Source organism: Telopea speciosissima, chromosome 11 (assembly GCF_018873765.1).
Source record: "Telopea speciosissima isolate NSW1024214 ecotype Mountain lineage chromosome 11, Tspe_v1, whole genome shotgun sequence".
Taxonomy (NCBI): Eukaryota; Viridiplantae; Streptophyta; class Magnoliopsida; order Proteales; family Proteaceae; genus Telopea; species Telopea speciosissima.
This window is the reverse complement of record NC_057926.1, coordinates 37854661-37877121: the sequence shown is the minus strand read 5'-3', so window position 1 is coordinate 37877121 and position 22461 is coordinate 37854661. Positions and strand designations below refer to the sequence as shown.

Sequence of the window (22461 nt, the reverse complement as noted above, 5' to 3'; positions counted from 1 at the left end):
TGACTCCTGCGCCTAGACACGAGATGGGTGCAAAATGATCACCCCACCCCCATGAAAGGTGGAAATCCTGTTCCTATTGATGCTTCTGCGTGGACTCCCATTGGTCCCTACCCCCTTCCATTTTTTATGGAGAGTTAAGGAAAAAAGGATTCTCTCTTAAAGAACAGTTCTTGTTATAAGGCACAAGATGACGCAAAATGATCACCCCACCCCCATGAAAGGTGGAAACCCTGTTCCCATTGGCCCCCACGCTCCCGGACAGAAACTCTTTCGGGGGAATTAATTGCCGCAGATAGCAGGTTTTTATTTGAGTTCCGCACAGACCCGAACAGAACCGAAGTCCCACCACAAAGTCTGCGACTTCAAAGACTTCGAAAGTCGCTCGAAACACTGTTAAGGTAAAATCCATAACCCCTCGATTTCAAGGGATCATTAGATCTTAAAATTCCTTATACTCTGAAAGTTCAGATACTTCACTCGTTTTCTCTCTCTGTCTTTTCTCTGCTTTCTGCAGGAATGGCCAGAAATCTGGGGTTTCTGGTTGTGATTCTGTTTCTCTCACTATCCCTATGCGAAGCCGCGATCTTTCGACCTACAACGGATAGTCATCGGTCAGCTGCTTTAGAGCTTTTCACAGCGGTCGATGGATCTCACAGAAGGTTGGATAAATCCTAACTAAACCTCCTATTTTTCTGTTGTATGATTATGTGATTGTTCATTTTTTGATTCGGTTTTTGATGTAAAGCGATCTTCTTTTGATACATTTTGTTGTAATTGGAATGTCAATAAATGATAACTTGAAAATTGATTTGATACAGTTAATTCTGAGAATGCTCTATGTGAAAGCAAATGATGTTTCCTTTGTTTAGGATCTGGTGGGGAATTTAGTATTATGGTTGGTTCTATACGTCTAATATTGTGAAAATGTCATTTCATATTACTGCTGTTAAAATTTCATTTATCTTTAATTCAGAGGAATCACTCTGAGAATGTGATGTGTTTTAGTACGGTTGAATGTCTTATTCTTTAACTGAGTATGGATGCTGTATGTGAAAAACAACTGATGCTGTACTTTGTTTAGGATCTGATGGAGAATGTTGTCGTATGGTTGGTTTCATACATTTTGTATTGTAAATAATGTTAGCATTATCTTTAATTCAGAGGAAGCTCCCTGAGAATGTGATGTGTTTTAGTGCGGTTGAGTGGTTTCTTATCTGATTTATTATGGGTGTGTGGCTTGTGATAGGTTTCTTTCTTCCTGTTTTTTGTGGAGGTGAGGGGGGGGGGGGGAGATTTCATGATACCTGTCTTCCTGTTGGCTTGATGTCATTATATGGAACTTATTTGAATCTAATGAGAAGTAATTGTTCAATAGCTGACTTAATCTTACTGTTGACCAGCTTGGAAGAGGCATATGAAGCACTAAGAACATTTCAGGTTCTTGGCATAAAAATGGCTGCTGATACAAATAAAGAAACATGCTCAATTGTTGTAGAAAAACTTGGGCAATCATCTTCAAGTCCAAAGGATATGTTTTATGCCTTAAGAGTTAATAGTATCTTGCAGTGCAATATTAATGTGGATAATTTTGAGGTATTCTTCTAACTGATGGCATGAGGTTGTATAGAAACTTTCTTGTGAGCTTTATCCATTTTTTGTTCAATCTTTATAGAGATGGCTGTATGTATGATAGATATTGCTATCTGTTTATATCCAAGGTTATGGCTTCAAAACTTCAAGCAGTTGTGAAGGATGCAAATTCGTTAGTTGACCTTTATTATTCAATTGGAAGCTTGGCTCTTATTAAGGTGATTTCTACTTTGGTTATCAACTTATATGTTCCTGGTGTGGCAGCAGATTGTACTATTGTTTCTGTTCCCTTTGTAAAGTTTTCTTTAGGGTGAACAAGTCAATTTGAAGATCATATCAGTTGCACGGTTTTTGCTTACTTATGTCTTCTTGTTAGTATGATTTTTTTTTCTCTTCAAAATTGGTGCTATTTCTATTTTGTGCTTAGAAGTAACTTATCCTTCTTATTAACCTCATTGGCCTGGTCACAATGTTTCATTTGAAGAAAATTGAAGCTTTTGGTCTATTTTCTTATCTCTACTTCGTTGCAGGCTGAGGACTCTGGAAGCAATGTACATCTTGGGGATGCAGATGGAATTTTTCATTCTATTAAGGTTTCAACACCCTATATAGTTTAATTTTTACTGTCCTATTGCTCTTGGACAACCGTTTTCTGTCTTCCATTTACAGTGACTAGACCTGTCATGCCAATGATAAAATTTTATTTATCTGTTGTTGACAGGCCCTCAGCCAGAGTGATGGAAGATGGCGATATAGCTCTAGTGGTGCTGAGTCTAGTACTTATGCTGCTGGTATAGTTTTGGATGCATTGTGATTTTATTTTAATGTTTTGATTAAATATTGGATTTGAATGTCTATTATGTTCTATTCTGTTTTTGTATTTTTGTATTTATTTATTTATTTATTTTTTGTGAAAGCTGAGTTAAATTTTTGATAAATTTCGTTTCTAAGTTTTTCAATTTAGGTTCCTCACTCTCTGATGTCTTATTTTTTTCTGTAGGGTTAGCACTTGAAGCACTTGCTGGAGTTGTCTTGCTAGCTTCGTCTGAAGTTGATCAATCCATGGTGAGGGTGTTTTCTGCAAAAATCGACTTTAAAAAGTTTATTAGTTATATAGAACTGATGCGAGTCTCTATCTATATTACTGGATTGATTGGCATATGAATAGTGGTATCAGACACATGCATCATCTTCTTCTGTATTTTCTTGATTGTTACACGAAACCAAGCAACCTTATAAGGGATGGTACATTATGACCCTCCCCAGACCCCGGAGTGGCAGGAACCACGTGCACTTGGTACTCCCTTTTTTAAAGGCACCAGAAACTGGTGGCAGATTTGGATATAGAGATTTATTGTGCATAGTTGTGGTTTAAGATCATAACAGTTGCAGAAACATTCAGGCATGCTGTTGACAGTATTATAAACTTGTACAACCATAATTTCCAATGCCAAATCGAGTTGTAGAATCCCAATGAGCTGGTGTTGAATTGGATCAGGATTTGAATCATCAATTGTTGGATTTAAAATGATTCCCCAAAGAGGCAAAAAATGCAAAAAATTGTAGGAAAATCTGAAATAAAGAAAGAACTAATGATCCATATAATTTAATGTATTTCGGCTAAGTGAAAACCATTTGAGTGTTGTTTGGAAGCTCATACAACAAAACCGATATTGTACAAGAGTCATTATATTCTTAGATAAACATGATGCAGTATCTAGGCACCGGTAGCAATGGCAGGAGAAGAGGAATAGCTTGCAGTTTCAAGAATTTCAGAATTCGTAGTTTCTCTGGAAATCCTAGTCTCACTGGGAATCCTATTCCTAGACTATTGTAAAGTTCTATTTGAGTATCAGTTTATTTTCCTATTTCGATTATGTTTATGTGTCCTAGTTCAGGCTGGATTTGGAATCTACAAGTGCATGTTATGATTTGACTTTCTTTCATTATGTCAAGTCCTAGTTGGTGTATGACTCCAAACACAGCTGGAAATTTTCTAGTCAGTTTTGGAGTTGTTTTAAGTCTTTTGTAGGTCAATTAAGTAGCCAGTTTGATTATTAGTTGGTTTATGCTACTTCTAGTCTTGTTATCAGACCTCCCCTGTACTATATCCTAAATAAGCAACAACCTCCCACTATAGTGAAGAAGTATCCCCATTTGGCTTGATTCCTGGTCTGGTTTTAGATACTATGAGTCTGATATTTGACTTAAGATTCAGAACATGTAATCAGACTGTGGAGCACCACTGAGATTGAAATCTCAGTAGTTTTGATTAGTGCAACTTCACATGAGAGTGTTCTGGTCAAATTTCAGGTATTTACTTGCAGACAATAACATAACTTGTAGTAGGATTTTAAAACTGAAGGCAGCTGGATTTATAGAATCGGAGATTATGGAATCTCGGATTGAAAGAACAACTCAAAATTGAAATGAACAGCAGAATCGTTCAATCTAGAAGCTAGGTTTGCAGAGAACGTAAACAAGAACTATCAGTATCATATTCTAGTAATTAAACTCAACCTTGACCTTATTGTATGCTGTTGTTGAATGTAAAAGGTCACTGAGGATCTACCCTAAAAACTGAGGAATCCACCTTGGCTTGTTGGTGGGGGTTAGGTAGGAAAAACTGTAAACCCTCCCGGATAGGATCCCAGGTCATAAACCCCACTCAGATAGAACCCGGAAATTGAATGAAAACTCAAACCTCTCAGAATAACACCAAACTATGGGAAACAATAGTAATAGGAAGGATAAGAACGCCTTAAAAGATGGGAATGATCCGATGAGTGGTTTGGTTGTAGTTTAGGAAACAGTCATCTCACGGGCGGAGATCCCAGAAATAGTGAAATTGAAATTAAATCCAATACAACCAGTGGATTGGCCTGAAACTTGGATGAGACCTCAATCTCAGCAGTTTAATTCAAAGCCCTAAAGTATGTTAGAAATCAGATGGTTGAATTATAACTAACTTGAAAACCCCCAAATCTGAACAGAAATCAGGAGGCCCCAAACTGTGGTCAAGTAGGGTTCTAGGGTGAGGCTACATTGTCCTAAAGTTGCATGTGAAACAGGGCTGGGGATAGGGTTTTATAAGATGAACAATGTTGGCTGAAAGGGACTAGAAAACAGGGGATGTGGTTGAACCAATAGAACTGACATTAAACTCAGAATTATAATCACCTGATAATGGAAGATTAGCAGTAGATGACAGACCAATAACCCTCTGAATTTTAGCAATCAAAACAGCCACAACAGTTGGATATTGATCACAGCTCAGACACAAGCTTCAATCTGGTGGCAAACAGAGTATGGGGGAAGAAAATTTGAAGAAGTTGACCTATCTCAGGGCTGGTAATCCCCCCAATCGTTCACTCACAGATCCTTAGGGCTCAATGCTCTCAAATCATCAATTAATGAAATCGTGAATGGCTTTAGCAGCCTTACAATGTTTATATAGAGTGAAATATAAATTCCTATTCCAACTACGAAAACTGAAAGCAAACTCCTAATATGAATAGGAGTACTAAAAGCTATTACAACTTTGCTGAAATAAAAAACAACTAACAACTAACTATTCCTACTTGAACTAGGAGTGAAAATAAGCTACTACTAAGCCTAATCCCGTATGCCTACTTTCTACCCACATTTTAGGCCCCCATTACAAAGAAAACACATAGAACCAATGGCCCAATGCATACGTAACCCAACCCAAGGCTTATTTCCACTAAAATAAGCCCTCCTGGTGACTTATCTGCATCACTTGTACAGGAAAGCACATGAGATAAACAAATCAGAAATTTTATTGCTCTAGTACTGAAATTTGTGGCCTCTAAAGGGCATTGTACAAGCTTTTTTATAGAACTAATATACGTAGAAACCAATTTGGAATGGGAAAGTGACTAAACCAGTTACAACCTCTTAATTAGAAATCAAATCTCTAATACAAGCAGGGTTCTGGTCTTTAAACGTAAACTGGAAATTAACTAAACCTAGCCTAATTGTAATAGGGAACTGAACATAAATGAGCAAGGTGCTCCCAAAGAGCCCACAGCTTGGCCTTTTTAGCCATTCTCTTCCCTTTATGCTTCCCTTGTGAGGAAGTAGGAGAGGGTCCTGCTACTTTGATACCAACGGATGTGGATTGGTACTTAGAAATTTCTAGCTTTCCACCGTATTCTGTGTTGGTAAAGCACAAAAATACTTTTTAGTACCGACTAGTTCCGGGTTCGAATCCTGGCTTGGTCTTCACCGTCGAGAAACGAAAGAAGACTTCCATCTCCAAGCTTAGCTCAGACGTAGCTCGCTCACTCGCTTGCTTCTTTTTGGGTGTGAAGCAGTGTCAAATCAAAATACCCAACATGTATAGCTCTCCCTGAAAAGGAGGTGATCCAGCCGTACCTTCCAGTACAGCTACTTTGTTACGACTTCACTCCAGTCACTAGTGCTGCCTTTGGCATCCCCCTCCTTGCGTTTTAGTTTCGAGAAAGATATCGATCAATTTCGATTCTTTTCTGATCGGTATCTTTGTAACAATTTCTGTTCTGGGGTTTACATATACACATAATTGTTGGAGCTCCCAAGCGATTTATTAAGACTAAATTCCATTTTAGTTGGCCTCCTCGACCCAACTCCGCACATCTCCAAACCCTTTTTCTGGCTGAGAAAGACCTGAGCCTTCCGGTTTATTGCTGGATTCCCCATTGCTTGAAAGAAAAGTATAGATAACGACAGTATGTATTTATACTTCAATCCTTGGCAAGGAAATAGGTCTAACTCCTTACTCCTAAGCCTAAGCATTGGCAAAAGCAAAGAATCTTATTCTAAGCTCATTACTGACTGAAGAAGCTCTTGCATGACCATTTTAACTACGAATCTGCTAATTGTACATATGGCCTGCCCTCATATTACAATGTGCTATTAGTGTGGTACTGTGAAGCTTCCGATGTTATATATGATCTAAAGTGTGCTTGTTCTTGACAGATCGGTACAGTGAAAAATGACATAGTAAAGCTTTTTGACAGTCTTGAGAGATACGGTATGTGTTCTTTCCCTTACCCCTGGCCCCTGGGTATCTTTTTGTTTTCCTGCATTATTTTGGTCTGTCTGCTTATTGCTACTTTTCCATCTATTTGATATTTGATGCGATGTACTTTTATCGTCAATTCTATGGGTACAAAATAATGTTTCAATTCAATGTCTCAAGATTGTTAAAATTGATAGAACATTCGTAATGTTTCTAAAGATTAAAAAAAATTACAAAGGCTGTAAATGAGTGTAAATTGGGGACCTATATCTCTGATATAGGATAGGCATTCGACCCCTTAATCCGACAAGAGATAGGCCACAATCTCAAATAGTAAGTGCAACTTATAATGTATTTTAAAGAAACCAAGCTACTTTTTCTAAGTTGAGATCATAGTTGTCATGGCGTCGCCATATCGGCGCCATGGCGTCATATTGCTAGAGAAGTGGGCATATCGACCACCGATATGGATGATGTAAGAATATCGACCGATATGGCCTCCATGTCGTCGCCATGGCGCCGCCATGGATGCCCTACCACGACATATGGTCATATCGGGCGACATGGTTGTTTCAAATTATAAAACTTAATTATTTAACAATAAATTTTTTTAACCATTTTTTATTTTAATGCTTTTTCCTTAACATAAAAAAAATTAAAAAAACATCAAACAGAAAACACTAATACACTATTGACTAATACACAATCACATATTCAGATCAGCAAATTTTTTATTTATTTAGATGGGTTGTTTATTAGCTTTATTCACTCAATATAAATTACGTTCTTGTAATTGTTTTTTTTGTTTTGTTACTTTTGTAGTCACTTTCATATGAATCATATCTCAACTCTCATGATTTTTCAACTTTATTATCGGCAAGACTATTGCTATCAATTATTTGATAATCTATGATTTCATATACACTAATGGATATTACACTTTCATGAATTAAACCATAGTAGATTAGTAGTACACTTTCATGTTAATTTTTGATGTTATAGGGTATATATTATAACATACTAAATGACATTCAAAATAGAGAAAATAAAAAATAAAACATGGTCGATATGATCGCCATGGCAATGCCATCGCGGGCAACATGTCAATATATCGACATGACACCCCTCCATCGACTTGGATCGCCGTGACGACGTGACAACTATGGTTGAGATCTGACCCTCTATCAGAACCTTGAGGACGTGTTTGGTTGCGTAAACCAAGTGGTGATTGCGTTGATATTGGTGAGGAATCCATTGGTGGTGCACCAGTTGACCCGTTGTCCTGACAGATTAACTGTTTGGTTACCCCGAGTCTGTTAACTGAATCTTCCTGAAAAACTGTTTGGTTACTCTAAGTCTGTCAATTGGATTCAACTTGAATCTGTATGAAAAACTGTTTGGTTTCCCAGAGTCTGTCAATTGGATTCAGCTTCAATCTGTATGAAAAACTTTTTGGTTCAAGTAGATCATGTCAACACATTGGCTACTATATGACTAGAATATGAAACATTTATGAAGAAATTTGCATGCAAGTAATGTTTAAACTTGAATTAAAATGGCAGTTAATAGAGTTCCTATCCAATAACTGTCCTTGTCATCCATTACAATAATAAGATATAATTAGTTCATATATACTATAAGAAATGGTCACAATCTTCTGTAGTTAAAGGAGTTTGGCCTTGGTGGATTCGAACCACCGTCCCCTTGGAACATGCTCATGTTCTAAGTGCTCTACCAATTTGAGCTAAAGACCCATCAAGTAGACAAGAATAACCAGTTTTTTCCCACATTCAATTAGTATAAAAAACCTTAGTTTGTAGATCATATTAGTTTTCACTCCTTACAGCTGCAAAAGACAAATGCTAATCTTAATTGAATGATCATTGCTGAAAAACAAACCTTTGACTAATCAATAAACATGATAATAGTGAATGCCTGCACTGTATGCAACTCACAAAATTATTAAAATCCTAATGATAAAAAGGTTCTCATCCAGTGTTCTGAGAGCTTCAGGTAGGCTCAATGAAACATCATGTTGGGAGAGAAGGTTTTCCAATTATATTAAGTAGTTGTCCACTAAAAACAAGGAAAACTATCAACATCCTCTGCTTTTTAAATTTTTATGTCTTCAGACTTCAAACCTAACAATCATACCATTATCTAGTCTTCTACAAACAGCAAAATATCTTTAGTTTCTCAAGAAAATTAAACATATTCTCGGTGCTAGATTGTGACTGGAATGGAACCATTAAATGTTGGGTTTTTCGTAGCATCTGAGTGCACAAATATTCACCTCACAGCCATCATTGGAAAGGGAATATGTAAGATCATTAAGTGAAAGCCTACATTGATCCCATTCAGTCTTCTTGTTGAAAAGCTTTACACCAACCTCTGCACATCCTTTCCAAGGGCTTTTCATAAAAGTCAGAATCTTGATGATGTTTGCATAATGAAGCAGCAACATTCTAAAAAAGAAGCAACTCTTTTAAGTCTTCAACATGAGTATTGTAAGTAGGTCAGTAGCTAAAACATGAATATGGAACAGAACCTTGTATTTAGAATCATGGCAACTATACAGTAGCCCCATGGTAAGAAGAAGATAAGCTTCTAAAAAGCGTGAATTCAAGTAGGGGACAGTAACAAATGCAGTAAGTTCATTGGGGCAATCAAGTTAGTCATCAAGAAGGAGGTCATATGCCACTTGGCATATCTTTACAGTTGGGTTATTCTACAGTACATAATGAGAAACAATAAAGACGTACATGAGGGAACATGTATAAGACAGTCACATATTGATTTATCCTAGAAAGATCACTCAAAAATTATAAACTAAAATGATCCAAATATCACCCAGAAGCAAATAATTACATTTTCTAACACTCTACCTCTCCATTACCTAACAAGTTCCCTATACTTATGCAATCCAAACTCCATTTTGAACTATAGAGAGGAACAAACTTACACATTTCTCCACAAAGAAAAGGTAAATTTTGAAGGTTTTGAGAAGATGCAGTAGCTCTGAAGTTATACCCAAGAAGCCTTAGAAACAAAGACCCAACAAAATTGCTTGGAGAACAACACATTCTTCTCCCAACCTACAAAGTTAGTCCCTTAACTAACATTCCCTTGCAAATCAAATATGGTTTTACACACCCAAAACCAAGAAATTGGGAAGACAAGCCTTCTACCCTCTTATAAATACCTAATTTGTAGTGAAGTGATCCAAAGAATCAAAAACAATAAGCTTAACCACTTCTCTTTGTCTCTCTACCCTTCCTTCCTAGTCCCTCTAGATTTGGCCCACAACTTGGTGTTTTATCCAATTTAGGCCTCCTATTCTATCTTATCTGCAACTCTCTCTCTCTCTCTCCACCTGGTACTATTCCATTTTCAAACTCACCTTACCAGCTAGAAAACCAAGCTCACCACTCTACTATTTTCCTTTCATCATCAACCTTCCTATTCATTACCAACGTGCTCTTAAGAAAACCATTTTAAGCCTAACCAAGAACTGAATGCAAAGAAAGTATGGAGCTATTCTCTATCCTGTCTCTCCAAATTTCTCTCACATTCTTTTCTTACTAGGAAGGAAAAAAAAAAAAAGGAACTCACTGTAAGGTGGCAGAGGATGAAATAAGTAAGTTAATTTGCTGATCTTGGTACTGTAGAGAGGGGAATTTGAAAAAGAGGGGGTGGAATTATTTGTAGCAGTATCAGAACATGAGTCTGGCGCACTGCATGGGAGCATTGGAGTAAAAATTATACTTCTTGGCTGCATTAGGTAGAGCAGAGAGAATCAGAGACAGATTATGCAGTTGGCAAGTGTCGAACTTGAGAATTTCTTCCCAAGAATACCTCAAGCATTGCTACCTTATTAAAAAAGATCTCATGGATTGCACAGCTAACTCATTAGAGATTGGATAAAATCTTCATCATAGATTGCACATATCAGATGTACCATTAGAAGAAGGAAAAAAAAATTGACAACAATCAGAACAGAACACGTACAATCCAATTTTTTTTTTAATGAAAAAAACCCTAACCTGCAATTTGCAATAACCCACAAGAATGGTCGGCGACTTTGCAATAACCCATTAGCAATGGCTTTCATTTGCCGTTTGGGTAGCTCAGCAACGCTTCCGAAAGCAACATAAACCACAGAAGAATTTGGCTTTGAGTTCAACCATTCGATATAATCCTTTGAGCCCTTAAATAGATCTGCTCCAAAGGGTTTATCAGATGGGTCTTTGCCATCTAAGTATGCCGAAGGAATTAAAGGCCCAATAGCGACCAAATTAAGCTTTTCAATAGCTTTTAATCCTTGGGGTTCCAAGGCATCAAAGGTGTTCACAAGAACTGGCTTGGGTTCTTGTTCCAAGGTCTCAAACTGTTGTTTGAATGTCTTGAGGGCGAAAGCATAAGGGTTTGATGGGAGGAAGAAGGAAGGAAGATCTCGACAGGTGAGAGATGGAAGCGTGGGGAGCTCAATAGAATAAGAGGGATCACTTCTGTTGGCAATTAGATCACTATAGCCATTGAAATAGTAGTAGTAGATGTCAAGCAAAGTTGCTGGTTGAATCCATAGAAGAGCCGAAGGGACATGTAGCTTGCGTGCAATCTTCATCATAAATTGCACATATCAGATGTACCAGTAGAAGAAGGAAAAAAAAAATTGAGAACAATCAGAACCAATCACGTACAATTCAAATTTAAAAAAAAAAAAAAAAAAAACTCTTAACCTACAATTTCCACCCCTAGGTTTACAAAACCGAAGATAGAGAAGGCGAGAGAGAGAGAGATGGAGATAGATAATGAGAGAGACAGAGAGCGTAAAGAGAGTGAGAGAGATAGAGAGAGAGAGTGATCTTACCTTCGCAGGAGATGAACCAGTCGAAGGTTGGAGAGGTCTTCCCTTCGCAGGAGACGAACCAATCGAGGGTTGAGAGGTCTTCCCTTCGAAGGAGACGAACAAGTCGAGGGTTGGAGAAGTCTTCCCTTCGCAGGAGTCGAACCAGTCGAGGGTTGAGAGGTAGTGCCCGATAATTTGTTGAATCATTGTAGATTCACAAACAAAAAAGGTATTTATAGTAGGGTTAGATTTTCGTGAATCAGATATGTATAGGTGGACCCAAAATAGATGCACATTTACATAGAAAAAGTGGAATCACCCAGATTTATGAATCGGAATCCGTTCGCCAACAATTTGAACCAAACAGTTTTTTAAATTAAGATTCATGTATCCATTGATACACCACCAGTTGGTTCACCGAATCAAACATGTCCTGAGAGAGTTGGGTCAAAATATACTGAAATCACTTGAAAAGATTGTATGAGGAGACGGATATCAACAAACCTGTACGTTAGTGAATGTGCAGCACTCTCGATAGATAAAACTCAGCCCAGTCTTTATTTGGATTTCAATAGCAGTAAACTAGCTAATATAAAAAAAAAATCATGGAAAAAAGAGAAAAATAAAAATATAGATCAAAAAATTCTGAGATTTGGGATTAGGAAGTAGCCTTGTGGCAATGTAACAACACCTAGTTCCATAGCAAGGCAACAACCCTAACTAGGGTTTTAGCATGCCACATCAAGTCCCAAAACAGGGGTATGAGATGCCTAAACATGTCCTTTCTTAAATATGACTCCTAATTAATTTGGTTTTTGCCCCCAGACTGATATAATTATAGTCCTCCGAATATTTGTTTTGAGCTGCCAAAAACATAGTTGTCACGGCGGTTAGGCGACCCAAGGCGGTGGAGAGGGCCAAAGTTTAAGGCGACACCAACTAGGCGAACAAGGCGTCCAAGGCGACTGCCTAGGCGACCATGAATTTGGCTTGTCATTGACATTTTTGTCATATAGGTAAATTTGGTCTGAAATGGGCATATTTGGCCCTTCTGAGGATTAGGTTTGATGTGGGAAAGACGTGAACATGAGACCTCCCACATTCCTGAACTTTTACCAATAGGAAAACTGCATCTCAAATTCCTCTTTGTTATTTAAAAATATTCATTAATTGTTTGAAGATACAAGTGAAACTCAATTCCTTCATGTTCAGACCATTTGTTTGAATCAAGGGATGAATTGAATGAGTCAGCTTTGCCAGGCTTTCTGTAAGCATATTTAGTTGCTATTATTTACTCATAAGACTCCATTCACTTACTTTAGATGATGGTGCCTTCTACTTTGATGAGAAACTTGAGCATCAAGGCCCTCTTTCGGCCACTGCATCGGTAGTACGTGGCATAACAGCATTTGCAGCCGTTACATCTGGAAGCCTGAATGTGAGTTAATGCATTAGATGTTGCATTAGCTTTTTTTCTTGTAGATCCCAATTTTTCCCCTTTTGTTCTGTTCTTACACTTTTGTTTTGAATATTTCAGCTTCCAGGTGATAAAATCGTGGGTTTGGCCAACTTTTTCCTTGGAATTGGAGTTCCTGGCACTGCCAAAGACTTATTTGACCAGATAGATTCGTTGGCTTGCTTAGAGAACAATAGGCAAGTAATAATTGTGATGCTCTCTTCTTTCATTGACCTTCAATGATCCACATAGTTTATGCCTTGTTTCCTTGACCATTTAAATAGATCATTCTAATTTTTCCAATTGCTTTTTCTTTGCTTGATAATTTAGCATGTTTATGACACTAAAATTAGTGGCAAAAACAGAAAAAAAAATAAAAATAAAATAAGAAATGAACACTTTCAGATAATGACATAGGAATTGCTCTGATAGGTGATAACTTGAGGGAAAGTTGCTTGAGATGGTTTGGAGATTTATAATGAAAGCCATTGAATACACTGTTAAGGATTAATATCGTACAATTGGAGGAGCTAGAGTAAAAAAAGGGCTAGACTGGCAATTACCTGGGCAGAAGTGCTGGGAATAGTTTGGATGGCTTTGGGTTAACAAACAATATGTCTTTGAAATAGAATAGAATGGAAAAACAGTATTTATGTTGCCAATCCCATGTAGTTGTGACTTGTGATAGGCTTAGATGCAGTTGAGTTGTTATCGTTAAAAGAGTTGTTCTATTTGAATATTCATGGGTGTGATATATGGGTTTTCTTGGTTTCTATTCATGCTTAGTCTCCTGAGTAATAACTTAGCGGAATATTAAAAGTTTGGAGTACAGTCTGCTGTTTAAGTGAAACTGTCTGAACATTTGAGCATTAATTGTTTTTGTTGGTATTTTTCTGTTTTTATATGAAACCATTTTCAATTTTATTTCTTTTGTTACAGGTTTTTCATTCCACTGATTTTTTCACTCCCAGCTTCTGTGCATTCCTTGACTACGAAAGACCTACTAAAGGTGGGTCATCTGGTTTCATTTTTTCCATTGTCTTGGTGTTGATAGTATATGGTTTTTTTACTTGTTCCTCTTTTTCTCAAAATTGTTCTGGTGATCAAGTGTGACTTCTTCCATTAATTAATAATGCATTATAGTTATTTTATTATTACTTTGTTAAGTCGAGGCATAAAGCTGTCAGCATGCTTTGGATTCGAATCAGATAATGAGGAAACTTGATTATCTGATCTGTTACCCAGATTCGTACTCCCCATTGACAAATTGATGACCATATGTGTGGATATGGATTCAGCCATGGATGCTTGACAGATTCCCTGCAGGGTGGGGAATAGGCAGCAGCAAAAGAATAGTCATTAGTAAAAATAGTTTTCAAAATAAGTTGAAAGTGACTTATCATTGTGCCATTTTCAAAAGATGTGATTGTTCTAAAAAAAAAAAGAAGTAATTTTCCATGTGAAATGACAAGATTACCCCTGCATTAAATAACTGTTTGGAATAAAACAATGGAAAAAAAGTGAGGTTACAACTTCTTAGTTCACCTACTTGGTGAAAATAGATGCACATATATATATATATATATATATATATGTCTCTCCTTTTTCCAAAGGTGTTAGAAACCACTATTTTGGAATTACATTGTAATGTATTTTTTGAATATGTACATTAACTATAATAAGCCATGGTCCATGTTTTCAGGTCTAAAGAAATGAAATTGAAAAGCAAAAAAATTCTACTTGCAAGATTGTTTTTATCATAGTTGTCACGGCGGTGGAGAGGGAAAAAATCAAGGTGACACCAAGTAGGCTACTAAGGCGTCCAAGGTGCCCGCCTAGGAAACCAAGGCGACCAAAGCGCCTGGATGCCTAGGCGACGCCTTGACAACTATGCCCAAATATAAAATAAGTAATATATCTAAAACAGGTAAACTTATACAGAACAGGCCGGCTTGATAAGCTTATCAAGGTGGCCCAAATGTCTGCCACATGGCAGATCGGATGGGACTTGAACAACTTCTGTGATGCACTAGTGGCTAGACTTCTTTTTATAAGCTAGAAAATACGTTTTTGTGTCCTATCAAGAGGTCTTGTCAGTCATGAGGTCAAGTCCATCTTTGATCTTTGGTGTAGAGGATCTCTTTAATGGTGCTTGTAAATTGAAGGCCTTGGAGTTCCATCTTGTTGTGTATGAGCCTGTACCTCCAATTTGTAGTGTTATATATATACTCTAGGTGAGCTGCATAAATTTGTTTGCTAGTTACCACTCTGATTGAACCATGTGGTGGTTGATCCATGATGTCCTTTAGATGGTGCAGACTTTGGATTGGCCATTTCAAGTTTCATAATCCTCCTCAACTGCCTGGTCCAGTGACTCTCTTTTCTTTTTGACTTCAAGATTTTGAATTCTTTCATTCAGAAATGACCAACCAGTAGTCCTTTATTTTCCTTTGTGAGTGGTGCTTTTGGGTGATACTTCTGGGTATCAACTTGAATTAGCATTAATATAAGGCTTAACTTGAATGGAACAATTAGAGGGATGAATAGAAGTGATGCAGTTGAAGAACCTGACTGGATAAACATTATCTAGTTTGGAAGCCCAAGCCAAGGAGAACCATGATGTAGATATCTACAGCTGAAAGAGCATGAAGAAGAGAAGGGACCAAGACAGAATTTCCCAAAAAATAAAATTAAAAATACTGTTCATGTGAACAGTACCATGAGTTATTGTTCACGTAAACACTAAACAGTACCGTGAGTTACTGTTCACATGAACAGTGATTTGGGGGCACATGGACAGCTTTCATGGAGTACAAAATATGGACAACTTTGTTCATTAGTTTCTATTCTCTTACATTGTTATTGAGTCAATAGCTAGAGTTTCTATTTCAGTCCTTTGTTCCTTCTAGTTAGATTTTGTTTCTATTTTCGTCTGGTTTCTATTTTGTAATCCTCCCAATAGCCAAAAGGAGAATTACGATTTATAATCATGATTATTGTTTTGTTAATGGCTGTAAGAGACAGGTTACAGGTACGGTGAGAGGCCGTGGATGAGAGACCCGGGAGAGAGTGAGAGAGAGGCTCAATCCAAACTATCCTTTTTTTTTTTTTTTTTAATCTTTTATTCCAATCAATTTTAGTGAGAGTTCTGCCCTGAAAGTTGCTGATCTACTGAAGACCATTCGAAAGATTGAATCAGCCGCTGGAATTGATGTTCGATTGTTACATGAAGGCCTGAGAATATCAGTACATCGATCCTACTGTAGTGTTGGTTCTTAGTTGAACTGATTTCTACATTAAATCAGGCCTGAATTGGGCCATCGGTTTCCAGCAAGGGTAGTTTAGTCATTTAGGAGTAATTGGGGGCTAGTAGTGTAATTAAAGCTAATTTAAATTGGTGCTTTGGGTGGGGTCTATAGGACTTTATTTCTGGTGTTAGTATTTAAGACAACATAGGAGATTACATTGGTTGTAGTATTGGTTGAGTTCAATTGAATTTTTAATTGTTTTTGTAATAGGGACTCCAAAATATGAGTCAAAATTGGTTTTGTTAGCACAGTAGATATGAATGTAAGCACCCTTCATGGTGAAGTGATTTGAATGATGTTTTACCAAAAAAAAAAATGTGAAGTGATTTGAATGAAAAGAAATTGAATTTTTCTAGTTGCTGCTGTGTGACCACTGGTTGAATAGTTTTCTTCTTTCTTCTGTCTGATGATTCTGACCTGAGTCCTCTTCTCATGTGAGATCTTCCATCTCCCTCCTCACTTTTGCTTTTCTTCCTCTCCTCTATTGTTGTTCTTTATTTTTTCCCCTCCTTTTCCCTGGTTTTAGTCCTGGGTAGAACCCCTGTTTTTGCTTCAAGTTTCAGTTTCATATATTCAAACATATATCCTTTATCATAGCTCTGACTTCTGTCGGTTTTGGTAGTTAAGTGTCTGTTGACAATAACTTTTAAATTTCTGAAACTGCATTCCAGTTTTCTGAGTCTTAGATTACTGAATTGAGTTTGATACTCTGTTTCTGTTTTTTTTTTCAACAGTAGAGGTCAATCATAACTTCCCTGTTTGTATTGGCATATTATTTTTTGGGTTAGTACTATTCCAATGACCTGTGCAACTCCAACAATTAGTTCGCAGTCTAGTTTAATTGGTATATACCAAATTACAGCCCTTCCACCCCCCCGCCCCCTCCTCGCTCTTTGTCCTAACTTGCTTCCATCTCTTCTAATTTCTGAAATCAGTAAACCATTTACTCTTAAAGTACAAGGTCCAGGTAGCATTTTGTAATTGCCAAAATTACTGAATTTTTTTTTTTTTTTCAAATTGCATTAAATTTCTGAATTTTGTGCAGATTGCTGCTTTTACTTAAAAAAAAAAATCAACTTGGATCTTGATCTACTTTGTGGTTTCCAGTTCTTGTGAACTTCTAGAATCCATACTAGAACTCAAAACCACACCAAGAAGCTATTCCAAAAGGCTTGAATTGTCTAGATGTTTTGTAATGCTGTAATATTTGATCTTCTCACTGATAAGTCTACCTATCTGAATATCTGAATCATTCTGGCACCTTGCTTGACCGAACTGATTCCTCTGTATGGCTCTGGCTTTGTGGATGTTCTTGTATCTTTCCACCCTAGATTTGGTACCATGATTTTCTTGTTCTTTCATTTAGAGTTTTCGAAAAGTGGAATAGTTCGGTATTCTATGTACATTCGTTGCCTCATAGTTTAGGCTTACCTTTCTTTATTCAGTTTCATTTGTTGATCATTGACTCTCACTTTAGCTGACTTGCGTTGCTGTTCTTTATTTCCATTGACTTCCAGTTATGTTACATCTGAACATGCTTATGGTTGTACTTGCCAGGTTAGAGTGAACACTGTTCTAGGATCCAATTCACCTCCGTTAACAGTGAAACTTGTGAAAGCTTTCAGTTCTGGTTCAAAAGATACTCCCATAATTGAGAATAAGGTGCTGCACTGCCTTTACCTTTTGTTTCTCTTTAGTGCATGTGGTTTCCGTGTGGCTGTGTGCTTGTACTAGTATGGTCGTATTAGACTTCTGTATGATGCAGGAACTCAAATTTGACCCAGAAAGCTCAATTCATTCCTTGGATGTCCTGCCAAAGACTGTTGATATTGGGAAGTATATATTCGTGTTTGAGGTAATTATTATTACTTTTACCTCATGTTGATCTTTCCATAATCCTGGATCTGACAACCTAGTTGTTATAGGTTGTGCTTCATGATCCTGAGCACAAGAAAATTTATGCTACTGGAGGCCAGTCTCAAGTGACGGTGTTTTTCACTGGAGTCATCAACATTAACAAAGCAGAAATTATGGTGCTGGATAGTGACCTTGGAAGTATTGAGACCAAACAAAAGTAAATTCTTCATCTTTCTGTAATACTCTTACTCCTTGTTTTCTGTTTGACATGTTTCATAGAATCATGTGCTTCAATTAATTGTGTTTCGGCTGTATGTGACGAAATTGTTTTATATACCTGTTGCCCATAGATGTGTTAACAACGGTCTAATGACTCCAATGAGTGATAACAAGCACGGTAGCCATCATATGATTTTATTAGATGGAAAACTAACTATTTCATATGCAAATACCATTTCCTGTATAATATTTGTATTTTTGTTTGGCAAAGAAAGAATTGATTTGCCTCATGAACGGTATCATAGTTGTCATGGCATCAAGGCGATTCTGCCAGTCGGTCTGGTTTGGGCACCTGGACACCAACTTAAAAACCAACTATTTATTTTTCCCACCTTTTCTTCTAATTATTCTTCTTCTATCCTTCCCCTCCTTTTCCCCCTTGGTCTGGTCTGGGTACCTTGACACGTAAGGTGACCAGTGGCCTAGGGCATCCCAGGTTGCCTTGTGGCCTAGGCAAGGCCTTGACAACTATGAATAGAAGTACTCAGCGAGGCCTTGACAGCTATGAACAACATTGCCCAAAAAAAATATTTGGCAGGCATTGCATGGTGAACTTGATTAGAAGAATAATGATATTCTACTATAAAAAAAAAGAATAATGATATTTTAGGTGAAATCCAAGACTCTATTGAAGAAGAGTTGACAAGTATGAGCCCACTTAACCCCAACTTATTGCTTTTATTCGATGCTGTCTTGGTGCATTAAGGATGGAGTCTCACTCAGTAAAAAGTCGGATTTGACTTAATTCGGGAATTAATAATTTATGTTTGGAAAAATTTAGAACAAAAAATTTAGTTCAATGTCCTTGAATTTTTAGTAAAATTTTGAAAAGATTTCAAAAATTGGGTCTGTTTTCTTTACTTTATTAAATTTTCAAATATTACGATTTTTTCAAACTCAGTAGAAATATTCTCAATTGGGGTCTGAATCTTTCAGGTCAAATTATTCAATTCCTGACTTATTTGCAAACTATAAAAAAATGTGAAATTTTCAGGAATTTTCGAACCTGTTTGGATTCAGTCTGAATTTTGCCCAAACCGAATTATTTCCCAAATTATTCGTGAATTTGTTAACTATGCATTGGAGTGGGTCCGTAATATGGGATACCTTTTGTGCATTATTGAATTCCAATTTACACTATTATTCTTTATTCACCTCGAACCACATAGATCATGGCTCTGGTCAATTTGGGAGAGAAATAGAGATGCAATTGAAATACAGGGTACATAAAAAACTGTGAAAAACTGAAACTGTAATTGGTTTGTGAAACAAAGGAACTAGTGCTGGTGTGACTTGATGATTTTTTTAGCGAAGAACTGAAACCTAAACCTAGTGCTTCATTTGTTTTATTCAGACTGGATTTATCAGGGGAAACCAGTGTGTCACTGTCAGCAAACCATCTGCAGAAGTTGCGGTTGTCCTTTCAGTTGACGACTCCTCTTGGCCACGTTTTTAAGCCACATCAGGTTTGTGGTCTGTTTTTTGGTTGCTCAAGAATGATGCTTCCTCATGCTGACTTTTTTGAGAAATTTATTTGCCTGCAGGTGTTCCTTCAGTTGAGACATGAAACCAAAGTTGAGCATATCTTTGTGGTGGGGAATTCTGGAAAACAGTTTGAGATAGTACTAGTTAAGTTTCTTCCATCACTCCTGATGACTAGGTTTTGGCACTTCAACTTTTTGCTCACTTGTTTAAGTGAGACACATCCTGAATCCTTTAAGCATCCAACTAGCATTTTACATTTGCATGAAAACTTGGTTGATTAAGTGGTTGGCTACTCTTATAAATCTCAGCATCATAGTCTTTTCTCAAAAAACATTAAAAATACTTTATTACATTATATGAGAAGATCCTAAGAAATTTTCTAACTTACAGAAGGCATTTGTAAATGATGTCAAAAGAAATTGTAAATAAATTAGAAATGATCATGTATTTTTGCTAATGGCCCTCAGAAGATAATAGTGCAAAAAATATCGTTATGGTCATAGTGGTCAAGGCGACTAGACTACCCACGGTGTTGGAGGGGTGCCGAGGCGACAAGGTGCCCGCTTAGGTGTGCAGTATATGACTATATGTAATATAACATCGATAAATTTATATAATTGTGCTTATATCCAACATAGAATCCTTATATAATTATGCTAGTAATGACTTAATATGAGAAAACCAACATATATTAAACATATTATAGGATTTTATATCACTATATTCATTAAAAAATAAACTTAAATTAGTGTCAACAAGGCGTGCTATTGCCTTGGACCCTATAAACAGCCTGGACCACCTAGGCGATGCCTTGACAATTATGGTTACGGTAGGTATTCTTTTGAGTTTCTTTTGAAACTCATGGTGGCTGTTGGTGTGCCCCAGTTTTTTTGGTTAGGCATGGGCAAAACTCATGGTGCCTTACCCCTGCCTCTCTGCGAAGCAGGGGTAAGGCTGCATACATTAGGATCCTCCCCAGACCTTGCAATGGCGGGAGCCTCGTGCACTGGGTTCACCATGGGCAAAACTCAGTTGAATGAATCATCCATTTGACTACATCTTACCCATTGGGTCTTTGTTTGAAAAATATACATGTGTGTGGTTATTCATACACTACTTTGGCTTGTAGGATTTCCTCAGTTTAGTCGAGAAGTTCTACTATCTCTCTGGAAGATATGACATTCAACTTACTGTTGGTGATGCTGCCATGGTACTCTCTCTCTCTGTTTGTTTCAGTGGTCTATTATCTTTTTAAGAAAATGATGTGACAACCTGCAGTGAAGAAATTTGGAGTCCAGGAAATGGAAGTGTAAAAAAAGGAAATTATTTTTAGTGGATAACTAAGCGTCGATGTTTGTAATTTTGCAGGAAAACTCATTCTTGAAGGATTTGGGCAATATTGAGTTAGATCTACCAGAGCCACCAGAAAAGGCAACACGCCCTCCTCCACAATCTGTTGATCCCTACTCAAGATATGGATCCAAACAGGAAATAACCCATATCTTCAGGGTACCAGAGAAACTTCCGCCCAAGGAGCTTGCTCTTGTCTTCTCGGGTCTTACGCTTCTACCATTCATTGGTTTCTTAATTGGGGTGCGTTTCTACTTTACATCTTAGATGTGGTTTCACTCGAGGCCCTCTTAGATCTTCACTAATAATTTTCCTTTGCTTCTTGAATTGGAAGCTGAATTGAAATTGGATTAATGAATCTGAGTCTTCAGGTTGTCAATTTATCTAACATTATGTACTTTTTTATCCTTACCATTATTTTTCATAGTTTCTTGAATAATATCATTAATTGTTTGTATCATGAGGGTTGGTTCATCAATTTTAATAGTTTTATTGCAGTGTGGTCAGTAGTGGTGTAGTTGTGGTATTCATGAAATCTGGTTAAACAATTCATCTCGTTGGCAATGTCTTTCAGTACTGATGAAGTCCTTGTAGGCGCTATGGTGCATTATCTTCATTTTTACTAGGAGATTACTTTACTTGTCTTCCTGATTGTCTTATTACACCGGTCATATCTATTAACAAGCTTTGGTTGTCTTTTGCAGTTATTATGTTTCAGAGTGAACTTAAAGAACTTCCCTACTTCAGCCGTACCGGCTACATTTGCTGCCCTCTTCCATGTTGGCATTGCATCTGTTCTTTTGCTTTACCTGCTTTTCTGGTTGAAGGTTGGTCATTTTGTTGATAATTTATCATCTCATAATCCCATATTATATCGTTCTTCCTTATTCGATGCATGTATTTATTGTGAGTCTATTAGGTGTGAATGCATAATATTTATATTATTGTTGGTGCCTGCAGTTGGATTTGTTCACGACACTGAAGGCCCTTGGGTTCTTGGGAGCTTTTCTGTTATTTGTCGGACACAGGGCATTATCTCACCATGCCTCAGCATCGGCAAAGCTGAAATCCTCCTAGTGAGGGAGTTCACTCTTAAGATCACTTTTGATTCAATTTTGTATTATTAGGAACTGATGAGATGATTTATCTTTAAAGATTATTTTGGTAGAAGTAAAGAGGCTTCACAACAAAGATACAATTTGTTTATCAGGAGGCTTCTTTGTCTCTCTCTCGCTTCACATAGTTGTTTATCAGGATGTTTTTT

General features: G+C 37.1%; 1 protein-coding gene across 1 annotated transcript; it reads left to right on the top strand.

Moving 5' to 3' along the window:
• The first annotated feature begins 272 nt into the window (after positions 1–272).
• Positions 273–22454, top strand: LOC122646505 (dolichyl-diphosphooligosaccharide--protein glycosyltransferase subunit 2-like). Its single transcript, XM_043840077.1, has 20 exons — positions 273–398; positions 515–659; positions 1401–1593; positions 1719–1808; positions 2121–2183; positions 2312–2381; positions 2591–2655; positions 6571–6625; positions 12785–12900; positions 13000–13115; positions 13858–13927; positions 17784–17888; positions 17992–18081; positions 18152–18300; positions 19717–19828; positions 19907–19990; positions 20977–21057; positions 21216–21440; positions 21902–22024; positions 22158–22454. Exons 2-20 carry the CDS (start codon positions 517–519, stop codon positions 22272–22274), a joined length of 2067 nt encoding a protein of 688 aa, XP_043696012.1. The 5' UTR covers positions 273–398; positions 515–516; the 3' UTR covers positions 22275–22454.
• Positions 22455–22461: the final 7 nt, after the last annotated feature.

Coding starts and splice junctions, on each gene's coding strand:
- LOC122646505 (XM_043840077.1), top strand. CDS start 517: ATGGCCAGAAATCTGGGGTTTCTGGTTGTGATTCTGTTTCTCTCACTA. Junction 19,991..20,976: donor AACAGTTTGAGATAGTACTA/GTTAAGTTTCTT, acceptor TTTGGCTTGTAG/GATTTCCTCAGTTTAGTCGA. Junction 21,441..21,901: donor TCATTGGTTTCTTAATTGGG/GTGCGTTTCTAC, acceptor TGTCTTTTGCAG/TTATTATGTTTCAGAGTGAA.